The sequence below is a fragment of the Urocampus carinirostris genome, chromosome 1, assembly GCF_059441175.1.
Source record: "Urocampus carinirostris isolate Australia breed hairy pipefish chromosome 1, RoL_Ucar_1.0, whole genome shotgun sequence".
NCBI classification, from domain to species: Eukaryota; Metazoa; Chordata; class Actinopteri; order Syngnathiformes; family Syngnathidae; genus Urocampus; species Urocampus carinirostris.
Genome location: NC_142349.1, coordinates 23,092,439 through 23,113,769, shown reverse-complemented (window position 1 = coordinate 23,113,769; position 21,331 = coordinate 23,092,439). Strand labels below are relative to the sequence as shown.

The following is a 21,331-nucleotide window of genomic DNA, read 5'->3' as shown; positions in this document are numbered from 1 at the left end:
GCTCTTTCTTCATCTATTACTTGTAATACTTTTTTCCGTGTAATTTAATATGTGATCATTTTTAAGGTGCTGGCACAAATGACTTGCGTTTCCTCTGGACATAGCGACTACGCATACAGTTTGTTAACTCTGGGACTATGTTTAAGGAGTCCGCCATGACACTCAATGAGCTCACACGGTGTGTGTGGCATGATGTGGTGCGTACAAACTTTAAATCGCATTTATTGGCTTGTGCCATTATTAAAACTTGCCTCCGATTGTTCAGCGCTTTTAAAACTTGAACAATAACAATTTTGATTGACCAAAACTCCATCACTCACTACAAAACCTTGAAAAAAACGCGGTGCTTTGCTGTTTCACAACCGCACTACGTCACATCGCGATGTCGATTCGATTTCGGTTAATCGTACAGCCCTAACGTGTTATGTACAAATCGTCAAACAAACCTTCAAACTTCTGACTTCGGACTGCCGCCCCCCCTACCGCCCTCTTCTTCCTCAACCCCCCCAGATCTTTCCACCGCCCCAACGGGACGGTACCGCCCACTTTGGGAACCACTGGGTTATACCATACTTCTCAAAAGAATCTACGTTGATGAGGTGGCCCAGAGCTTTAGGCAATGGACTGCTAATATATTTTGCTTTGTACCCATGGTTGGAATGCTTTCTCTTAGATTATTGTTTACATTTTTTGTAACATATTGTAGCATTCATTATTCTATGATAAATGCAGGGAGAAGTAGTGTACAGTGAAAACAAAACACTGATTTCTAGTGTATGATACAATAATGGTTTAAGATCATATCAAGAGCCGAAGAAAACCTTCTAGGGAGTCTGACAGTTTGATAGTGACATTGTGCATTATGTAGTCCCTCCTAATGGTAAAAAACTTAATTAATTTGAAAAAAAACACATTGATTTGAATAATAAGCAAAAATACATAAACAATCAGATAAACGTGTATCTTTTTAATTGTACATCAATAAATTTGTAATTATTTTACATAACATGAGGCTCACCTGGTGGGAGGTGACATGATTGTCAACCATCTTTCAGCTAAGTGTACCTTCCCAAAAGCCCAAAACATTGAGAAAGAGTGTGAAGAAAAATGAAAAGAAAAATACTGCAGTTTTGGTCCCTTTGAGTCTCTTTAGTTTGTATCCTTCCTTGTGCTTATTAGCACTTGTTTTTATTACACTAAACAACACAAAGCAACATCCGTTGGTCAGAATTACGCAGTGTCTTTTTAAGGTTTCAAAACACTTCTTTACAAACATATCCAAGTTTATTCTTCATGGATATTGTGACCTATAATTGATTTTACATTGAAGTTTATTTCAGCACCTCAAATCTTACAGCTTTTCCTTAACAGCGATATTGTACCCAAAGTATAGTAGTCAGTGGGGCCTTACCATATGAGATTGAAGGCGGTGTGAAAACATTTATGATATGTCATTTTTGTTATCGTTACAACTCTATTAGCAAGGTCCTAAAGAAATCCATTTTCATTTGGACGCTTTCGGCCCAAAAGAACTGTTAATGCCCATTCCAGCTGATTATGATTTATTTTACAATCAGACATAGAGAGCGCTACATAAAGCTTTGTGAGTGTTTGGTGTCTGCTCTCTTTACATGGCACGAAACAAAGCAATAAAACCGTCAGTTGGGGAGTAAGCAAAGCAAAAGCTAGAAATATAGCAACGTTTTGTTTTTGTTAGCCACCTAATTATGAAGTTAATCATATTCTATCAAAGAGAAATGTTTCTTTTGGGGCTGCATTTGCTCATTACCCACGGGAATGCTGGTTCCTTAGGTTCATTGGATACCATTTATCACTGATACCTCTGTAGTTAAACACAAGATGGTGAACACATGCAAAAATGATAACTGTAGGGATTATGTGTGTTTTTGGGTAGACAGTCCCTGCCGACCAGATAAGCGGCAGGAAGGTGGCGACATAGAGACAAGCTAGACATGCAGGACACACTGGTCTGCAGTTTTTCACTTATGCACAATGTGTAAATGCCAGTGGCGGACCGTGCCAGTTACACCTACCCCTTCAGCTCCGGTCTGATTTAGTGATGTGATTTTCGCGAATGAATCGGCTCTATGAGCGAAGAGCCCTGCGCTCCGCGGACATGCAATACACAGAATAAACATTGTATAAACAGAAGAACAACGACAGGTGGATCATAAAAAAGGCAGAGAGAGATGCTTAGCCCGAACGTAATTATGGACATTTTAGGCCCAACCGGCTCGAAAGTGGAGGACAAAACCTTTTCCCACTTGCAAAAGGCTTGCTCGCTTCAGAGTTGTCCGACCTTTTAATCGACCAGCTAAATCAACACAATAATATGAATTTCTTGTTTAACGGCTGTTGGCAATATCACTTAGGTAGACTACTGCCCCCCTAGCCAGTCATAGTTTGCTAAACGGGTGACGTTCCTCAAGACCCTTTAGCTGACCTTCAGACACCAACTTGGAATCTGATTGGCCAAACAAACAGCTTTCTCGAAGACTGACATTATGGGGCACGGTCTTCAGAACCTTTTGTCTAGACCTTCACGTAGATTTCGGAGCTTAGCAATGACTAATGGCTGAAGTGTGATTGGTTAAGTGCAAAGGAAGGATCAAAAATGACCCTTAGGGTTGTTATTCTTCAAAATCTTGAAAAAAATTGTAAAATTATTCCAGGTCTTCCTTATGTTAATGAAATGATGTCATTAGTATTCCCCCCCCACTAATTTTCAACCCCACTCCTGGAAGAGTGTATGTAAAGGTAGGTCATGCATCAAAGGGTTAAATATGAAAGCATACATCCAAAAGCTGCCCTGCGATTGGCTGGCAACCAGTTCAGGGTGTCCCCCACTGCCCGATGATTGCTGGGATGGGCTCCAGCACCCCCGAGACCCTACTGAGGATAAGTGGCGCAGCTAATGAGATGAGATGAGACATCCAAAAGCAGCACAAACAGGGAGAAGCAATATCATGATTACTGATGCGGGGCACCTGAGGCTGCCCCGTTTGCGCCCACAGCCACGGACCCTGATTGGCTGTTGGACTCTTTTTAAACTCCCGGCTTCCTGAAAGAACCCGTCAGATTGTCTGCGAACCTATGCCCGAAGCTAGGCAAGCTTTTGTGACTCTCCGACTCTATCCAGCCCTGTTTTCAGTCTGATACCTGTTGCCGACCTCTTTTCTGGACCCGTTTATGATTTTGCTCCTCTGCCCCGGCCATCGACGTGTTTTTCTCGCTGTCAACGACTACCCTCGCTCGACACGTAAGGGCCACTTCCGCGTTCCTGCTATCTGCTACCCATGACCGACGATCATTGGATCGTGGATGCAAGTCCTGTTCTCCTTCTTAATAAAAACTGAGTAAAATGAATGCAATTGGGTCCCGTCTCGGTTCCTGGTCTGTGACAAGCAATGCATTGAAGCTGACAATTTAGAATTGTTTAATAGGTATTGATAGACAAAATATATTGGACATGAGATGATTCAAAAATATATTTTAGGCCAGCAGAGAAGGCCTTTCAGGCCCCCGCGACCCATCACTGGTGAATAAATTATTAATCTATACCCCTTTGTGAATAATATCAGATTCACTTTTATCTTTCCAACCCCTGACATTTTCTTTTCTGTTTCAAGTTGGGAATTTTCAGTCACACACAATTTCACAGACTCAACATACCTGCTGTAAATCAAATATAGTGATGCCTTGAAATGCAGTTTGACTAGTTTTGGTCCTCTGCCCATCTGCCAAAATACACAAATTATGCTTTCAATAAAAAAAGCATCCATCTACTTCTGTCCGTTTCACGCATACTTAAATTAATTTGGAGAAAAACATTTTTAACCTGCTCGAAAAACATACTGTATCAAAAACTCTAATCAGATAACGGAAGGGAGTAGTACTCACCATTGTAGGAGATCTTCAGTTTCTCAGCAATTTCTTGCATGAAATAGCCTTAATTTATTAAAACAAGCAGAGACTCTTGAGTTTCGCATAAACGTTCTCATTTTCAGGCCATTCTGATGTTCCAGACAATTGCCTAGTTCAAGGGAAGGTTCATTTTTAAAGCTGCTCTAACTAGCTAGGGTGGATTTCTGATTAGTTTCTTGTTATCTTCATTGAAAACAGCAGGGATATTCATTTAAAAAATATGGACGTTTCTTAGTGACCCCACACTTTTGAACAGTAGTGTATATAAATTAATTGTTTCATTATTTATACCTAAACATTTTTAACCAAATATATAAAAAGACATTTTGCCTGTCATGGGGGTTTTGGATTCTCTGTTAGAAATAAACTGATTAGACACTGAAAAGTTGCTTCCAGTTTCCAGGTGTATTCATCACTAAGTAATGTTATCACTCTAGGTTTATTTGAAGTATTTGTAATCTGTTTACCTTGCCAGGGCACCAAACTTCATTAACCAGGTTTCCTGGTAGAGATGTTGCATTTTAATATTCCATCCCTCAAGCAGTTACAGTAGATACCGGTGGAGGAATCGGATGCGTGTTTTAGGTCTGGACATTGACGGGTCATCACTTTCTCATCATTCATATTGGATCAAAGTATAGTAAGCCTGAGACACATTTATAGTCTCAATTCTAAAGAAAACGTTTCAGATTAAAAGGGCACGGTGGCTGAAAAGTTAAGGCAATGCTCTGCACTCATGGTTTGGATTCCTATTCTAAAGGATGATGTGAAATATCTATTATTGATAGGTCAGTATTTCTTAACTGTCTTCCAGTACCACAAATAATACAGCAATGTATTGTTGATTTCCTATCAATCATATTAGATCAAAAGCACTGCTTTTGATATTGCGTAAAATAAATAAAAACGTATACTGTAGTATTGCAGTGTAGCAGGGTGGTCGAGACGTTAAGACGATGGACTGCTAAACCATTTTGCTTTGCACTTATGTGTGCAAATCCCATTACCGTTGATGATGGGATGCAATTTTTTGATATATTCTGTTCATTAAGTTAATATTGCAAAACTTTCTTCCAGTACCTCAAATCTAACAGCTTTCTTTTATCAGTTACAGTAACTTGGCATGCAATACCATTGCATTTCTAGCTTTAAATGAAAAGATAAACATTTGGTATTGCAGTTGAACAGGTTAAGGTCGCAGAAGTCTAATCCATTGTGCTCTGCGGTCATGGGTTTGAATGCTTTTCTTGTCGAATACCTATCATGTTGTACATTCGGTACTGCAAATCTAAGACTATAACGTTTATTTTTTTCCCACTTTGAAAAAAAAATATAGTACATCTATGGCTCCAAATAGAAAAAATAAAATGTTTGGTACTCTAGTCCAGTGATTTTCAACCACTGTGCCGCAACACACTATTGTGCCGTGAGAGATCGTCAGGTGTGCCGTGAGAAATTATCCAATGTCACTTTTTAAAATTTAAAATTCTATAAAATATTTACGAATCATTTTCTGCAAATATTTTGTCATTGTCACGTGTCTGTGCTGTAAAAACTGGGGGTATTATAAATTGCATTGTAATTAAACATACTGTTCAGCAATGTTCTCTCTAAGTTGCGCATGTGCGCTATCGCGCACTGCCCACACATTCTCAGCGCACAAGAAAATCTAGCCAGTGCAATGTTCCCTCTAAGCTGCGTGTGTGCGCAATTGCGCACTACCCAGAGCTTTTCCGCGCACAAGAAAATCTATCCAGCTCACAAAAATCAGGGCTCGAAATTGCTAGTTAAGAAGCGAATTAAGTCAAAGTTACAGTGCATGAAGGATCCCCTGACGTTGTGTTCTAAATGCGGTATTTGGAAGTCAAGGTGGAAGTAGAACGAAGTTGAGTATAGTCAGTAGTGTTTTTCGAGAACCGGCTTCTTCGGCTCGACTCACTAAGAGGTCCTAAACGGCTCCTCAGGTTGTTTTTGCTTCTTTCATCCCAATATGACCAAATATTGTGTAAAATTATGCACAAAATGACTTAAAGGAAGGGGGAATAGAACAAAAAAGAAAAAAATACCAAAATGAAAAAATAGTGAAAAGCTGAGAAAAAAAAGAAACAAAAGGAAGAGAAAAAAGACGAGAAAATTCAGAAAAAAACTGAAAAAAGAAAAGAAAGAAACAAAGGAAAAAAAGTAAATACTGAATAAAAAGAAAAAAGTAACTGTTAGGAAAAAAAAACACAATGAGATTTTTTTTCAAGAAAAAAAATAGAAAAAAACAAGGAAAAAGAAGAAAACCTTTGTGTTGCATTTAAATAACTTCCAATTATACCAGGTCAATCTTGTTGCAAACATTGTACTTCCACTAAAAATGTGATTAAATACAGTTGTGTATCGTGCAACTGACTAAATACGCCCCCCAAAATGTTAGTATTATGTGACAAAAGATACCAGGAAAAAAAAGAAATGGAAATCTTTTGAAAGAATTGTAAAAACAAATGACGTTTGTAGGCCATACAACCTTTGAAATAATACATTAGTCAATTTATTCAAAAGTGAAATTTTTTTTTTTGCATTGCCAGAAACTCAAGTTTTGGACATGTTTGATAATGTCTTAGTTGCCACACTTGGGATTGCTGTTGCTCACGGTTGTTTCAAGCGTTGCTCACCGACTTTGTGTGAACACTCAGTCCCGTGGAAAATTAGAGGGAACATTGCTGTTCAGTGTCATTTTATAACATTTTTGGTTAGTAGTATGCCGCAAAATCTTTCCAATGTAAAAAACATGCCCTGGCTCAAAAAAGGTTGAAAAATATTACTCTAGTCAAACAGGACAATGTGGCTGAGAGGTGAAGGCACTGGACTGCTAAACCCCTGTGCGTCGCACTCATGGCTTGGAATCCTCTTTTCCTTGATTATGGGATACAATTTCATGAACTATTCGGTTCATGAAGTCAATAGTTGAATCTTCTAAAATATCTTGTAACATCCTGCGTCAGAAATTGTCATTGTTACAATGTCTTCCAGTACATCAATTCCATCGGCATTGCGTAGATCTTATCTCATCAGTTACATTGGATGAAATTTAGAGGAAGGGGTGACAGAGACTTTGAGGTGATTAATTTCCAATTCATTGTGCTTTCATGGGTTTAAATCCTCTTCTTGTGCAAATCATGTTGCGAAGTCAATATAATGTCTTTACCTCACTATCCAGCACCCTGAATTTTACAGAATTGTGTGGTATACCATGCAAGCTCTATTTATTGTTACAAATTTAAACCATACAGCAATCGGGTAAAGTTTACTTTGAACCACCAGATAAAGGTGAACACGAACATAAGGGGTATTATCTTAAATGAGGAACCAGGGAAAAATGAATGACGAATTTATCATGATTTGTGCTTCTTTTCCCAATATTTGTGATGATGCTCAGTAGAGAACGCCCCCTTCCTTCTCTCTCTCTCTCTCTCTCTCTCTCTCTCTCTCTCTCTCTCTCTCTCTCTCTCTCTCTCTCTCTCTCTCTCTCTCTCTCTTTCTCTCTCACTCTCTTCCTCCCTACCTCCTACCCAGGCGCTCCCTGCACACACCCATACACACGCTCACGTGCTGGCACCTACACGCGTACACACGTGCGCGCACACGCACCACACACACACACACACAGACTCCACACACATGCATGCACGCACACATGCACACCCAAGTACACACGGTTAACGCTGTCGGGGAGCACCGCCGCTGAACTGCGGCCATCTCAGCAAAAGGAAAGCGAGTCCGAGAAAAGGCGAAGGGACAAAAAGGAAGAAAGCGGGAGTAGAGCCACTGAAAGCCGGAGCCCGGCGCGAGAACAAGGAGCGACCTTTCCTCGGAGCGGAACAAGGTGGAAAGGGGAAACGCGATTGCTGTTAGGGCTGCAGCGCTCCTTGACGCAGCATGGGAAATGCACCATCTCAAGGCATGTCAAACCTTCAGTTTTTTTATTTTTACGATGTGTTTGTGTGTGTGTTGTGCGTTGCAACCTGCTGAGAACCACACGGTTCTTCTGTATGGGGATGCTGGGCCGCGCAGGGGGATGCTGACTGCAAGTGGTTCGGGTAAAGCTCAGCTTGGGTTAGTTGTGCTTGGGGCTGGGGGGCATAATGAGGTTATAAGCAGGTGGTGCGAGTGTAAGTGCCGGTGTGCTGGACCACAAGCTCCAGAAAAACAAGCTCTTGTTAACAAGATGGTGATAGCAGAGTAAACAACACTTAACAAGATTCATAATTGTCATAATTGTCGAGTGAATAAATTGTCTTTAACTCTGCACCCCAGAAGGGGATCATTTCAAAAGAAGGAATTTCCAGAGGAACCCCTAATCCTTCTGTCGCCAGTAGTCCTATATTCTCAGTGAGGGGCACGTTGCAGGCCTGCCAATGACAAATCTAATTGAAGGTCGGGGCAAGCCTTAATGAGATAATACTGCGGCCTGTATGCTTAGCGTACCTTACCTCAGCTGAGGTTACCTTGGCCAGTTTCCTCTAAACACCTCCAAACCGACTGAGATTGATTTGAAAAATGGCAACAGTGGCACGGCGGATGAGTGGTTTGCAGGTCAACCCCATAGTTCAGAGGTCCCTCAACTGGCTGACAACCCGTTCAGGGTGTTCCCTGCCCACTGCCTAAAGACAGCCTGGTTTGGCTCCAGCACACCCTCGTTGTAATAGACGGTTCAGAAACTGGATGGATGGATAAAAATGGCAATTTACTTCATAGTATTTGCCTCTGTTGGATGAGCACCGCTTGTCACATTTTGTGACCATCCTGGGCATCACAGTGGCAATGGTGAGTAGCACCTCTGCCTCACATTTGAAACGAATTGGGTTTCGAGCTCAAATTATGGCTGGGCTTTTTTGTAGGCTCATCGTCGTTCTCTGCTTTTGCAGAAATATACTTGTTCGGTTTTTTAAAAGATTTAAATTAACGTATGAGTGCAATTGTTTGGTTGTCTACCCTGCTACTGATTACTGGCAAGTCCAGTGTGCTCTCCTCCCCTTATCCAGAGTCAACTAGATGAAACACAAACTCAATTGCGAAATTAATTGTAGGCTTGTGCACTGTTTCATTCTAATTGCTGTTTAAACCTGACCTATATATATTACTACATCAGCATAATCCACAAATGACTCTAAATAGAATTTTGTGGGACTATAATACATCAATTGACTCATTCTATACCTTAAATACAAGTACCAACCTGCAGCTCAACCCAGAATTGGAAGAAAGCATGTTTTCAAATGTTAAATGGTCACATGCATTTCAATCATCCATCATACTAGGCTCTATTTTCGATACCTCAAAACAAATGCATGTACTGTACGTGGTGATGCTAGAACATTCTAAATAATTTAGGAGGTTGGAAATTTCATATCACGCACCACCTGCTCTTTTACTTCCCTCTACAGTGTAACAACGTACCTAAAATCTCGATCTTCTCTGCTCCCTCCCAGTAAAGCCACAAATGGAACAAATATAACCTTTATCTCATTGCTTTGGCTGAGCACTGGGTGAAATAGACATCGGGTGCCGATCCAAATTCTGATTGCTGGACCGTACTGCTGTTAATGGGCTCCATTCAAAGACAGAAAGTGAAGGGAAAATCACGACAAGCGTGGGGGTGTGAAAATGAACAACTGACGTGACGCGTGAGAATGTAAAGGCTTTATTTTCAGACGTCATTTAGTTTGACTGTTGAGTGGGTTTCTGGGAAGCCATGTGAAGACCCAAAGGAATGATAGGAGGACACAAAAATCACAAGTGCTGAGTGGTGCGTAGATGCCGAGGGTCTCGTCAGTGGCAAAGCGCTGGAATGAGGTCGTCATTTAGGAGAATCGTAAGTGCTCAACAACCCCTGGAATCTTTTATTCCGCTTCAGCGAGGGAAAGGCACGTTACTTCTGTCTCATTCCGGAGCTTACTCGGTTCACATTCAGGTGAAGGCCGACTTAAGCGTGTTTAGACCTTTTGCACTATGCAGTTTATTTGATTTCATGCTTTATTACGCTAAAGCCTTGTGTCTGTCACAACTGATGTGACTCGTTTTTCTTGCCTTTGCACGTTTTGGTGGCGATTTTATAGTCACTGGATAAATAGTCAGTAGCCGCAATTTTACAAAATTTGTCACGCATTGCTAGTTTTCTCTTTGACCGTGTAACAATTGACTCATATCTGGAACCCTTGGGTCAAATAATTCTATAACACAAACGCACGTGCACTTAAAGTACCATCGCCACTGGTGGCAATTAAGCGCAATTAGTCGAACATCGCTAATCTGGCACAACGTGCTGCTGGAGCAGGCGGGGCCTCCAACCGCTGGCAGCCGTGGCAAATGGAAGTAAGCCCATTAGACGTCACAGTGGCGGGCTCGAGCTGGGGAATAGTTTGAGTCGAGCAGAGCGTTAAACCCGGCATCAGCTCGCGCAGCAGACTATGATGCCATTGTCCACAGATGACTGATCCTGCTAACCTTGGTGTTCATCTCCTTTTTAAATCTCTCTATCCTTTCCTGCAATGCCACTTTGAGACGCAAGTTCAAAAGGGAAAAAGAATAGTGGACTTATGTGCAAGAATATGACTTGAGAGATAATGTTGGGGAAGAAACATAAACAGCATCGGAATAGTAAGTAATACTATAAATGAGTCTTCAAAACTGCTGCTGTGTTTTTTAGTGTGGTAATTACTTGGAAATTTACATAGTGCCGGACAATTTGCAGAATGTTGTGTTCCTTCAAAGGTAGGCATTGAATAAACAAATGGACAATATTAAGAATAAATTCAATTGCATCTCTTTTCCATCCATCCATCCATCCATCCATCCATCCATCCATCCATCCATCCATCCATCCATCCATCCATCCATCCATCCATCCATCCATCCATCCATCCATCCATCCATCCATCCATCCATCCATCCATCCACCCATCCATCCATCCATCCATCCATCCATCCATCCATCCATCCATCCATCCATCCATCCACCCACCCATCCATCCATCCATCCATCCATCCATCCATCCATCCATCCATCCATCCATCCATCCATCCATCCATCCATCCATCCATCCATCCATCCATCCATCCATCCATCTTCTTCCACTCTTGGCAGCAGTCCTTACAGGGATGGGCAATCCTGACCAAGGTGTCCTCAGTCATTCCTGGGGCCTCCTGCCAGTGGGACATGCCCGGAACTCCTCCAGATCGAGGTGTCAAGGACGTATCCTTAACAGATGCTCGAGACACCTCAACTGGCCCCTCTCATCAAGAAGGAGCAGTGGCTTTACACTGAGTCCCTCCCAGAAGACCGAGCTTCTCACCTTATCTCTAAAGGACATACTGCGGAGGAAACACATTTCATTCTCACGCATTTAGGATCTTGTTCACTATCCACAGTTTATGACCATAGCTGAGGGTAGAATTGTGGATTGACTGGTAGATTAAGAGTTTTGCCTTTCATCACATTTCCTTCTTCACCACGATGGACCATTACAGTGTCTACATGACAGCAGATACCAAATGCATCTGTTCATCTTTCGCTTTAGGAAAGCTTTATTGCCCTTACCTGTGAATAAGACACAGAGATACTTGAACTCCTCCATTTGGGGCTGTGTTTCATCCCTGACCCGGAGAGGGCATCCTACCGTTTTCTGGCTTAGAATCATGGTCTCAGATTTGCTGATCTTCATTCCAGCTCTTCCATGCTTTGTTGCGGGCCGCTCCAGGTACAAACCAAAAAGGATGAGAATGTCTGTAAATTGATTTTTTTTACATAGTAATCATGAGTATAGCATACAATTGACTCATATTTAAGAAAATGAAAAGCATGTTCAAGGACAACAGTGGCTTTGTAACTATTTTTATTGGGTACTATTAGACCATATCTGCTCTTTTTCATTCTTTACACTGTTGTGTTTTGTTTTTGTTTTTTATAAATACCTGAATTTCAGATATGTTGGTATTTCACCTCTTCTTAATTGACATAATATAACAAAATGTACTTCCTATTTTTTTATTTTCTGTGGTGATCCCACATTCCAAACAACAAAAAACAACTTTAAGTCATGGTTTGGGAACAGAAAATTGTCATCCAACTAAACTAAACATTCAATGCCCAAAAAATGTAGATCAGATTATACATGTTTATAATATTTTATTATAGACTTCCATTGTCAATTTCTCCCTCACACTGTAGCCCAGTGTTTCTCAAACTTTTTTGATCCAAGGCACACTATTTTTCATAAAAAAAATCTCAAGGTACAACATCCATCAAGAGGTATCACATTTTTTTAAAGAGTAAATTATCATCCTGCCTAAATTGACAGTATAAAGCTCTACTTATCATTTGTGGTCACTATTGCTCATTTGTTTTGGTTAATACATTTGCGGTATTTTTCGTGTTTGACTAAATTGTTATTCTATTTTTCAAGTTAATTATATCTTTATCCGGTTTTTATAGAAAAAAAAACCAAAGATAATACTTCAAAGCCGTAAGAATTATCTGCCAGTGAAAGAAATTAATTTATTTACTATATCGTAACTTTTTTTGTAGTATAAAAAAATATTGATGAATGTTACGGTTCTTGGTCATTTAATAAAGCAAATATACTGAACAATGACATGCTTTCCAATGCTAAGTGCACTAATTTCTTTATTCTGATAATACTGTAGTTCAGTGACAACTCACTACTTCGTGGTTTGGTTATCGCTGGTTTGATGCTTCATGGATTTTCATTGGGCATTGTGTTCAACATTGTAATTGGCTAAACAGAGGAAGATGCTTTCTAATGCCAGCAAAGTTGGATCTTTCAATGCACTAATCATGCTCAGGAGCCACATGCTGGTCTTTGGCGCTTTCTAGTGGCTCCCTGGCGCTTTTTCAAACATGTTTGAAAATGAAAGGATATATGATTTATGTAGGACTGAATATGAAGGTAAATGCAGTTTTCCATAACATCCACATGATGGCGGCAAAATATAATTTAAAGTGAAGTGGATTGGGTGCATACTTAAATTATTTTTGAAAAAACAACATTAAGTACAGTACTTTTATTTAATAAACAAATACTTGAGCTGGTCTACTAGTGATCCCAAGAGCCAAGAAGAGATCCGCAGGTTCGAGAGCGTTCTCCATCTGGGCGCCGGTGCTGTGGAATGCTCTTCCCCCTAAGATTCCATCTGAAACCTCAGTGTAAATGTTTAAATCTAAGCTTAAAACACACTTCTACTCTATAGCATATGAATAAACTATATTTTATGTTGATAATATGTGTATTATTTGCCCTCATGTAGGTGTTAGATGAGGGGATGGTGTCATATTGGTCTGTAGTTTGCAATAGTCTTTGATCTGTGCAGCCCTTTGAGACTCTTTGTGATTAAGGACTATACAATTAAACATGACTCGACTTGACCTTTCAATAGGATTTGTTCTTGAGTAATGAAAAAATAATAAATACATTATACACACATATATATATATATATATATATATATATATATATATATATATATATATATATATATATATATATATATATATATATATATATATATATATATATATATATATATATACACAGTATACCACAGCCATATCCCCCTAGCAGGAGGTAGCTAGAGTCATTTCTGACTGTTTTGGGGAGATTGATTCAGAGGAGTGGATTCCCAGCCCCCTCGCAGGGAGGCAACGGGTACCAAGTGTTAAGTCTTAGGTATGACTCGGCCGAGGCTTGAACCACAACCTCCGAGTCTCAGGGCGGGCGCAATACCCCCAAGGCCACCGAGCTGGTAAATAAATACATACATAAATAAATACATAAATAAATACATAAATAAATAAACTAACGAATAAATAAACGTTTCTACTTTGTGGTTTTTCACATTTTGTGGAGTGTTCTTCTCCCATATTGCAATACTGTATATAATTCAAATCCTTTCCGTGCCAAAAATGCAAAACACCTAAATCGTGCAATAACTTTCAACACCGCCTTGAAAGTGTCACCTAAATCCTTTTATTAAGGGCAGTATTTTTTTATGGGATCCTAATGTCGTAATCAATCCTGCAAAATCAAGTGGATTTACTGCTGATGTTCCCGTTTAGTGCTCTCTTAATGAAAAACATTATTTAACAACCACACATATTTACATTTCAGTTCACATCCCCCTGATCACCTTAAATGTGTTTTTCTTTTCTTCCTTTCCATGAGCAGCTCAGGCTGGCATGTTTCTCCGAGATACATGAACAGCGAACCCTTGCATGAACCCTCTTTTTATGGAGCCTTATTTTCAAGACAGATCCCAAGCAGTGTTTACACTCCCTTATTGGCTGCGATGCACCTGCTGGTTCCCGCTGCACAAAGACACGACATTTCAGGCATGTGATTGGCTGGTGGTGACGCAATGTTCCGCGGCTGCCATCGTCTTTGTGTTTTCGGGACATGTCGGATAATAATTGACCCTTGCGAGAGCGGCAGACTTGCCGGATGAAATCCGATAGCCGTGCTTCCAATATTTGAAGTCACCGTATTTGGTTCATTAGTGTAACATCCACTTTTAAGCTTCAGGCGATGTTGTTGTCCATGAAGGTTTGTACTGCTGGAGCTTTTTGAATCAAGTCCAGGACTGTTAATTAGCATATATATATATATATATAATATACAGGGTTCGTCAGCCTTTTTAATGGTCAGATTCAAGCACTTTTTAGGGACTTTCAAAGCCAATTTTCCAATTTCTCCACAACCATTACAGTAAGAAATGTGTTGTGAATCAATTGACAGCCCTGTTGTTTGAGGTCACTGATCTCTGTCTATAGGAAAACGAACCAGAAGATTTGATAAATCCTAGGACAAGTATTAAACAGGCAGCTATTGTTCACTAAATGGGGCAGAGAAAATGTAAATGAAAGGGAGTTTCTGTGCCCAGTTTCATTAGTATTTGGTCTATGTTGTTGCAAATGTTCTTGTTTCTTTCATACTTTACTTTCATACTGACAGTACTCAATGAAAATGTAAATGGTCTGTATTTATATAGCATATCATATGTTTATACATTATATATATATATATATATATATATATATATATATATATATATATATATATATATATATATATATATATATATATATATATATATATATATATAATATATAATATACATTATATAATAATATACAATATATATATATAATAATATATAATATACATTATATAATAATATACAATATATATATATATATATATATATATATATATATATATATATATATATATATATATATATATATATAATGTATAAACATATGATATGCTATATAAATACAGACCATTTACATTTTCATTGAGTACTGTCAGTATGAAAGTAAAGTATGAAAGAAACAAGAACATTTGCTACAACATAGACCAAATACTAATGAAACTGGGCACAGAAACTCCCTTTCATTTACATTTTCTCTGCCCCATTTAGTGAACAATAGCTGCCTGTTTAATACTTGTCCTAGGATTTATCAAATCTTCTGGTTCGTTTTCCTATAGACAGAGATCAGTGACCTCAAACAACAGGGCTGTCAATTGATTCACAACACATTTCTTACTGTAATGGTTGTGGAGAAATTGGAAAATTGGCTTTGAAAGTCCCTAAAAAGTGCTTGAATCTGACCATTAAAAAGGCTGACGAACCCTGTTACTCATCCATGCTGTATTAGTTTGCAGTGTGTGCCACTAGTTTTTCTCACATAGTTGTGGGGTAAAATCCTGGCCAGTTCGCCACTGCCTTGCATATTTTGCTGAGCGAGGCGATCGTGAGTGCTCACGTAGAGAACAAAGAGCAATGAGCGAAGGATGCTTTTGGAGGAAATGAGTTTGGCAACGTTAGCGAGGCGCTGGCAGAAGCAGTAATAGTTTTCTTTTTCCCTTCCTGATGGTTCCCTCCTACATTCTACCTCTTATCAACACAGATTTTCATTCCCCAGATGCTCTGGCAGGAATACAAAGCAGACGGCGCAGGCGCTGATGTTTCCGGGCCCAGATTAGCCCCCTTCTGTTCCCAACTGGATCCAACTTATCACTCATTGTGTTGTGGTTCTACACTCATCTACCATTTGCCTCGTGGCTGGGTGGCATTACTCGATTCCATCTGGGCAACCGTGACCCGAAATACCCAAATTGACGGTGATGAAAGATCACATTTGCAATTTCCAAATATTCCTTCCTCGTATCTCAACTGCCTCTGGGCAAGAGAGAGGATTTAGACTCACTTTGCTTCGTTATTGCGTTTAAACCATTGCCACGTTTCATGTTCATAATGCTTTCAATTCTCCTGATCAACACTCATGAGTAATAGGTTCACGCTTTTCCTCTGCAACTAAGCCTCAAGAACTCTTTACATTTTCTGTTTGTGTTCCTGGACATTTAAGACCATAATCAAAATGTTTCAATATCTTGACAAGTGTTGGACGCGTTACTGAAGAAAAAAAAAGTATTTAGTGACAGTTACTAGTTGCTACATTTAAAAAGTATTCATGTAACCACAATAGATTACTAACACCCAAAACTAGTGATTTGCTCTGAGAGCAATTATTAAATATTGATAGGATAGTAACACATAACATGTAGTAATATATAAATGAAAATAGATAAATAAATACATATGCATATAAAACTAACAGTCCATTTGTTGTTTCTCAAATCACTGTCCATGGCTGCATGGTGCTGACTTACGTACGGGTTACAGACTGTGCGTGACAACGAATAAAGTTGACCTTAGTTAGTCTGTTCAAATATATTTATGCAGCTGGGATTGATGCTAGCAAAGTTAAAGTGAATACAGTGTTGGTGGCTTTAATCTTCCTCGAGTTTTGGTGTTTGTTTCTGCTTTCTTCTTTGTCGTTTTGCTATCTGTAACCATCTTGAACCTTTTCATCTTCATCCCCTGCTCAGCCTGCAATTGAAAATGTATGTTACACATTAACATAATTTTACCCAACACTCATACGGGTAGATATTTGTCTCCAAAATATTTTCACACATATTGTTCAGATGCACTTACATATTTGTGATTTACTCAAGATTTAAAAATCATATATATTGATAAATGCAAACTGATAATTAAAAATTGCATATGTAAAGATATATTCGTGGCTCCGCAAAATACATTGTTCAAACCAGATTTCTTCTTTTAATGGTACTGGAGAAAATGGAAACAGTTCTTGAATTTGTCCATTAAAAAGGTGTACGAACCCTGAGTCAGTAACAGTCAAATATCTTCTTAAAAAAAGAACGAAATCCCTATCAATGAGTATAGAAGCAGGATTTAGGACAGCCAGACTTCCAGTTGATGAGGCGGCATATCTCATGTGATGTCCATGGCCGCGCCCGGCCTGACTGCCACAAACTATCAGGGCAGCCATGATGAAAAGGTCACATCCTTCTTCCTAGCCCCCTTGAGATGGACCCGATCCCTTTTTAGTCCACCCGCCGCTCGATGCTGTCCGCGCCTCCCGATCGATCGGCCGGCCCACATTCATCTCCCTAGTCCGACGCTATAACGGCAAAAGTATGGCTCCAGCGTCACTGTGCCATTGACAGTTTTTGAAGCACTGCCAGGGAGCATGAACCAAAGAAGACAAAAGGAAGAAATACACTCATGCCGCTGAGAATTCCTCACTTGATGAGTGCATGACTGAAAAAGGATAGCTGTTTTCTTTGGTCTGCGTTTAGTGTCACTATTATAAACTGTATTTTTTTATTTTTCTTTGTATGGAAGACCTTTAACTCTAAAGAGATGGGGCATGATGGATTCACCAATTACAGTAGGGGTGGGCAAAACTTTTGGTTAATCGGGACCAAAACCCTACGCAAAAAGTGAAAATCTTTATAAAAGCCACCATGGGTCAATCTTACCTAGAAATGAAGTCCTTACCGACTGAGGGTATATACCTGTAACCAAATAAAAAATATAGATCTACAAAAAATGCCTTAAGAAAATACTTCAATTTTAAATAAAATACCATTGGGAGGGGTGTTTCCTCGAATAATCTCTGGTTGATAAATGGGAGTTTGCAAATACAACTACCGTAAGTGATTTAGAGTGGCGTGTGGCTTTGGCTACATATTGAAAACATGTCATTGTTTGAGAAAAGCTCATCTTTTTCTTACGCTTCTATCAGCAACGTTTGCTTATCCCTGATTGACAGTATTCACATAAATTGTATTAAATTACATCCTTTTTTTCCACAGCTGCTAAGGTCTTAATAGTGTTTCAATTCATCTAAAAAAGGGAAGATGATAACGGATATGTGATAATATAATCCGGTAGGGAGCTTTTTCCATTATTTATGGTGTATATATAATTCAATCATTTAGCGGATGATCGTTGTGTCAGCTTGTATTTTGCACAAGTACAAAGAAAAATCTCTAGGGCTTGACCTTCTTCATGCAATAGCAGAAGGTAATCACCGTCAAGCGGCAAGGATATGTGAAGGTCGTCACATCGCACCAATATTCCCTCTGCCGGTTCTTGTTTCATCCATTATGTGAGTTTATGCAAGACATTCACAGGCAACCACTAACAATCAAATTTCATTGTCACACCTTCAGCCTGCCATTAAGGTAAAAGGAGGCGGCCCTATAATCCTGTCGCTAACCCAGTGGGTGTCTGCTACATTGTTGCAGTGTCTGTATTCGCCATCTGCCTCTTCCTTTAATATCTGATGTGCTCATTTGGAAGAACATCACGGTCCAGGGTTCGGCTCTTATGAGGTCATGAAGTATGTCTAAAATAAGATTACAGATGGTTTTATATTTTTGCTGAATGGAAGGACAACGATATAGCAGACACAGCAGTTATTCAAAGAACACTTTCCTGGGCATGGGTTTTTATGTCTGTGACATCTCAAATCTGTATCGCCCACATCATAGCTTTATAGCATAATTTTATGGTTACATGACAAAATAGCTACATTCTCATACTGACTCAATTACTCAGGAACAACTTAAATAGCCGATTGGAAAGTAGTGAATAGTAGTGTCAATTAATTACTTGTATAATCATTGATTGATTAATTAAGCGGAAGTGACGAGTTCATTTCTTTTAAGGCTGTCCCACTACATCAGGTTGTTTTTTGTTTTATCAATGGAATGTTACCAGTCATTATTTCTAACGGTTCACAATATTTGAATTGACACACAGAAGTACTCAATGGGGTTAGAATCATATGGATGTTAAATAATAAGCTACACATGAGATTTACAAAACATTTAAGAACCAAAACGGTTGGAAAAACAGTTCAGCACAGGTAATAGTTCTTGAGGAATGAAAAACCTTCACGGCCCTTGGATTGCAGCCTGAAGTCCTGAAGCCCGGTGGTTTGCTTCCTAGCAGGTTTTAGTGTCCGACAGCCCTGGCTTAAACCTTTTGCCAACCTGGCTCGGCTTTCAAAACATGCAACTTACTGGGAGCGTTTTGGCGCTCGCGCGTGGAGCATAAGAGGTACGCACTTTTCGGAAACATTAGCTAAAAGATATGGAGCTGAGGTGTGCTTGAGCAGCTTGGATAAAAGACAAAAGCTGCCCGTCTGAAAATGTGGCCGGTAAGACAATGCTTTCTCACTAGAGGTAAGATCGGGCCTAATGAATACAGCCCGACCCGACCCAGCCCGCGAGTATAAAAGCCCAAATCAGCCTACGAAGAAGGATTAACTTGGATTGAGGGACCGAGCCCGAAGTCAACCCAAATATTTACATTCTATTTGTGATGAGGAAGGCTCATTTTGGCCTTCTCTGAAAATAATGCAGCATACATGCTGACCAGATTGTCCACGAAGAAAAGGAAACATAGAGCACATGACGAGTTGATAATTAAAAAAAAAAACTGCAACAGAGAAGCCTGGCCCTGCCTGACCTGGCCAGAATGGATAAGTGACATTTTATAATAACAATAATAATAGTAATAATAATACATTGTTCTTCGGAGCGCCTTTCAGGACACCCAAGGTCGCTGTACATATAGTAACAAAAAATAAAAATAAAAACACAATCGAGTGCAAAGGGCAATTTTTTATACCCAAACCCAAAGCCCAATATCTTACCTCTACTTCTCACCTACAGTATGGGTGGGGTCTCCTCTTAGAAATTCCTCCCCACCATTCGGCTCTTACAAAGGCCAACATATTTCAATTTTTGGCCCATTTTTTAAATAGGGAAATACTACAAAAAAGATTCCAAATAATATGGACATCAAAGTATATTTTGCTGTCTGAAATGCAACCTAACTGAGGGTCAACATTTGCAAAAATTTAAGACATCTAGTCACTCAGCTACATTTCCCAAAGCAATTATCGTTAATGTCATCCAACGTGCACAGAATTAGGCACATGCATAAAACGTATAGTTTTGACAGATTTAACAGTTCAGTGTTCTGTTTTAGAAGATAGGACACCAAGGCATTTGTGGTCTTCTTATGAATGAAACCTGAGGTGGCAGCCCTTCCTTTGGCACTGCAACCCAGCTGGGAAGAATCTTGAGTTGATGAAGTCAGGGGAAGGTGCCACCTATATATTCTTTTTCCCAATAACTTTTAGGGCATAGACCACTCATTTTGTTAACTTTAGAAAAAGAACGTAAGAAAATCATTTCAGTCAGTGTGTCGATTACCCAAATATAGCCCAAAAGTGCCAGGGAGCCACTGCGCAGCGCTCAAGAGTCGCATGCGGCTCCTGAGCGGGACGTTTCTGACCCCGGACCTAGCACCTTGCTGCCCTCCATCATGCCTGACCCATATCATTTGCTCTGTTCTTTTTCATTTTACCGCGAACGAAAAGAAGAGTGGTGGTGGGAGAAACCGACTTAAAATTTGGGCGGATGGTATGACACCTACCTCATCTGTTGTGCTGAATGTGGCCAAAAATCTAATTAAAGAATGAATGCAAAAGTAAGGTTATATAGTGCAACTGAAAGATACATGTTGAAATTATTTTTATGCAGCCAACCCAAACTCGATCTTGACGGAAAATGTTCTTGTTGTCCTGATTAGTCACTCCGGTATTGGTGGCTATACTTTAGCTAGTAGAGTGTTTACATTCCAATGGTTCAATTTGAAGCATTGTGATTTTATGATCTCTCTGCAGATTTGTGGACATACACTATTCATACACAGAATCTGATTTAATATTACAATTAAAAACTCTCATCTTTTTTTAATCCACAGTGACCGTTTCATTAATAACTTGGAGTGCCAATCGGCACTCTCGACTAAAGGGATAGAACACCCATCTTATTAGTGTTTCTGAATTTGTCAACTTCTGTTAAATGTTTCAATCGGAATAGAATGTTTCTTGTGAATTTCTATGCTGTATGTCTCAATCACAAAAACA

General features: G+C 39.5%; 1 protein-coding gene across 1 annotated transcript in view; it reads left to right on the top strand.

Moving 5' to 3' along the window:
* Positions 1 to 7,545: 7,545 nt before the first annotated feature.
* Positions 7,546 to 21,331, top strand: part of srcin1a (SRC kinase signaling inhibitor 1a) — a 176,390-nt gene continuing 162,604 nt past the window's right edge. Inside the window, exon 1 of the mRNA XM_088330672.1 lies at positions 7,546 to 7,888. Within this exon, the coding sequence (XP_088186798.1) occupies positions 7,867 to 7,888 (22 nt within the window). The 5' untranslated portion in view covers positions 7,546 to 7,866. The remainder of the gene's footprint in view (positions 7,889 to 21,331) is intronic.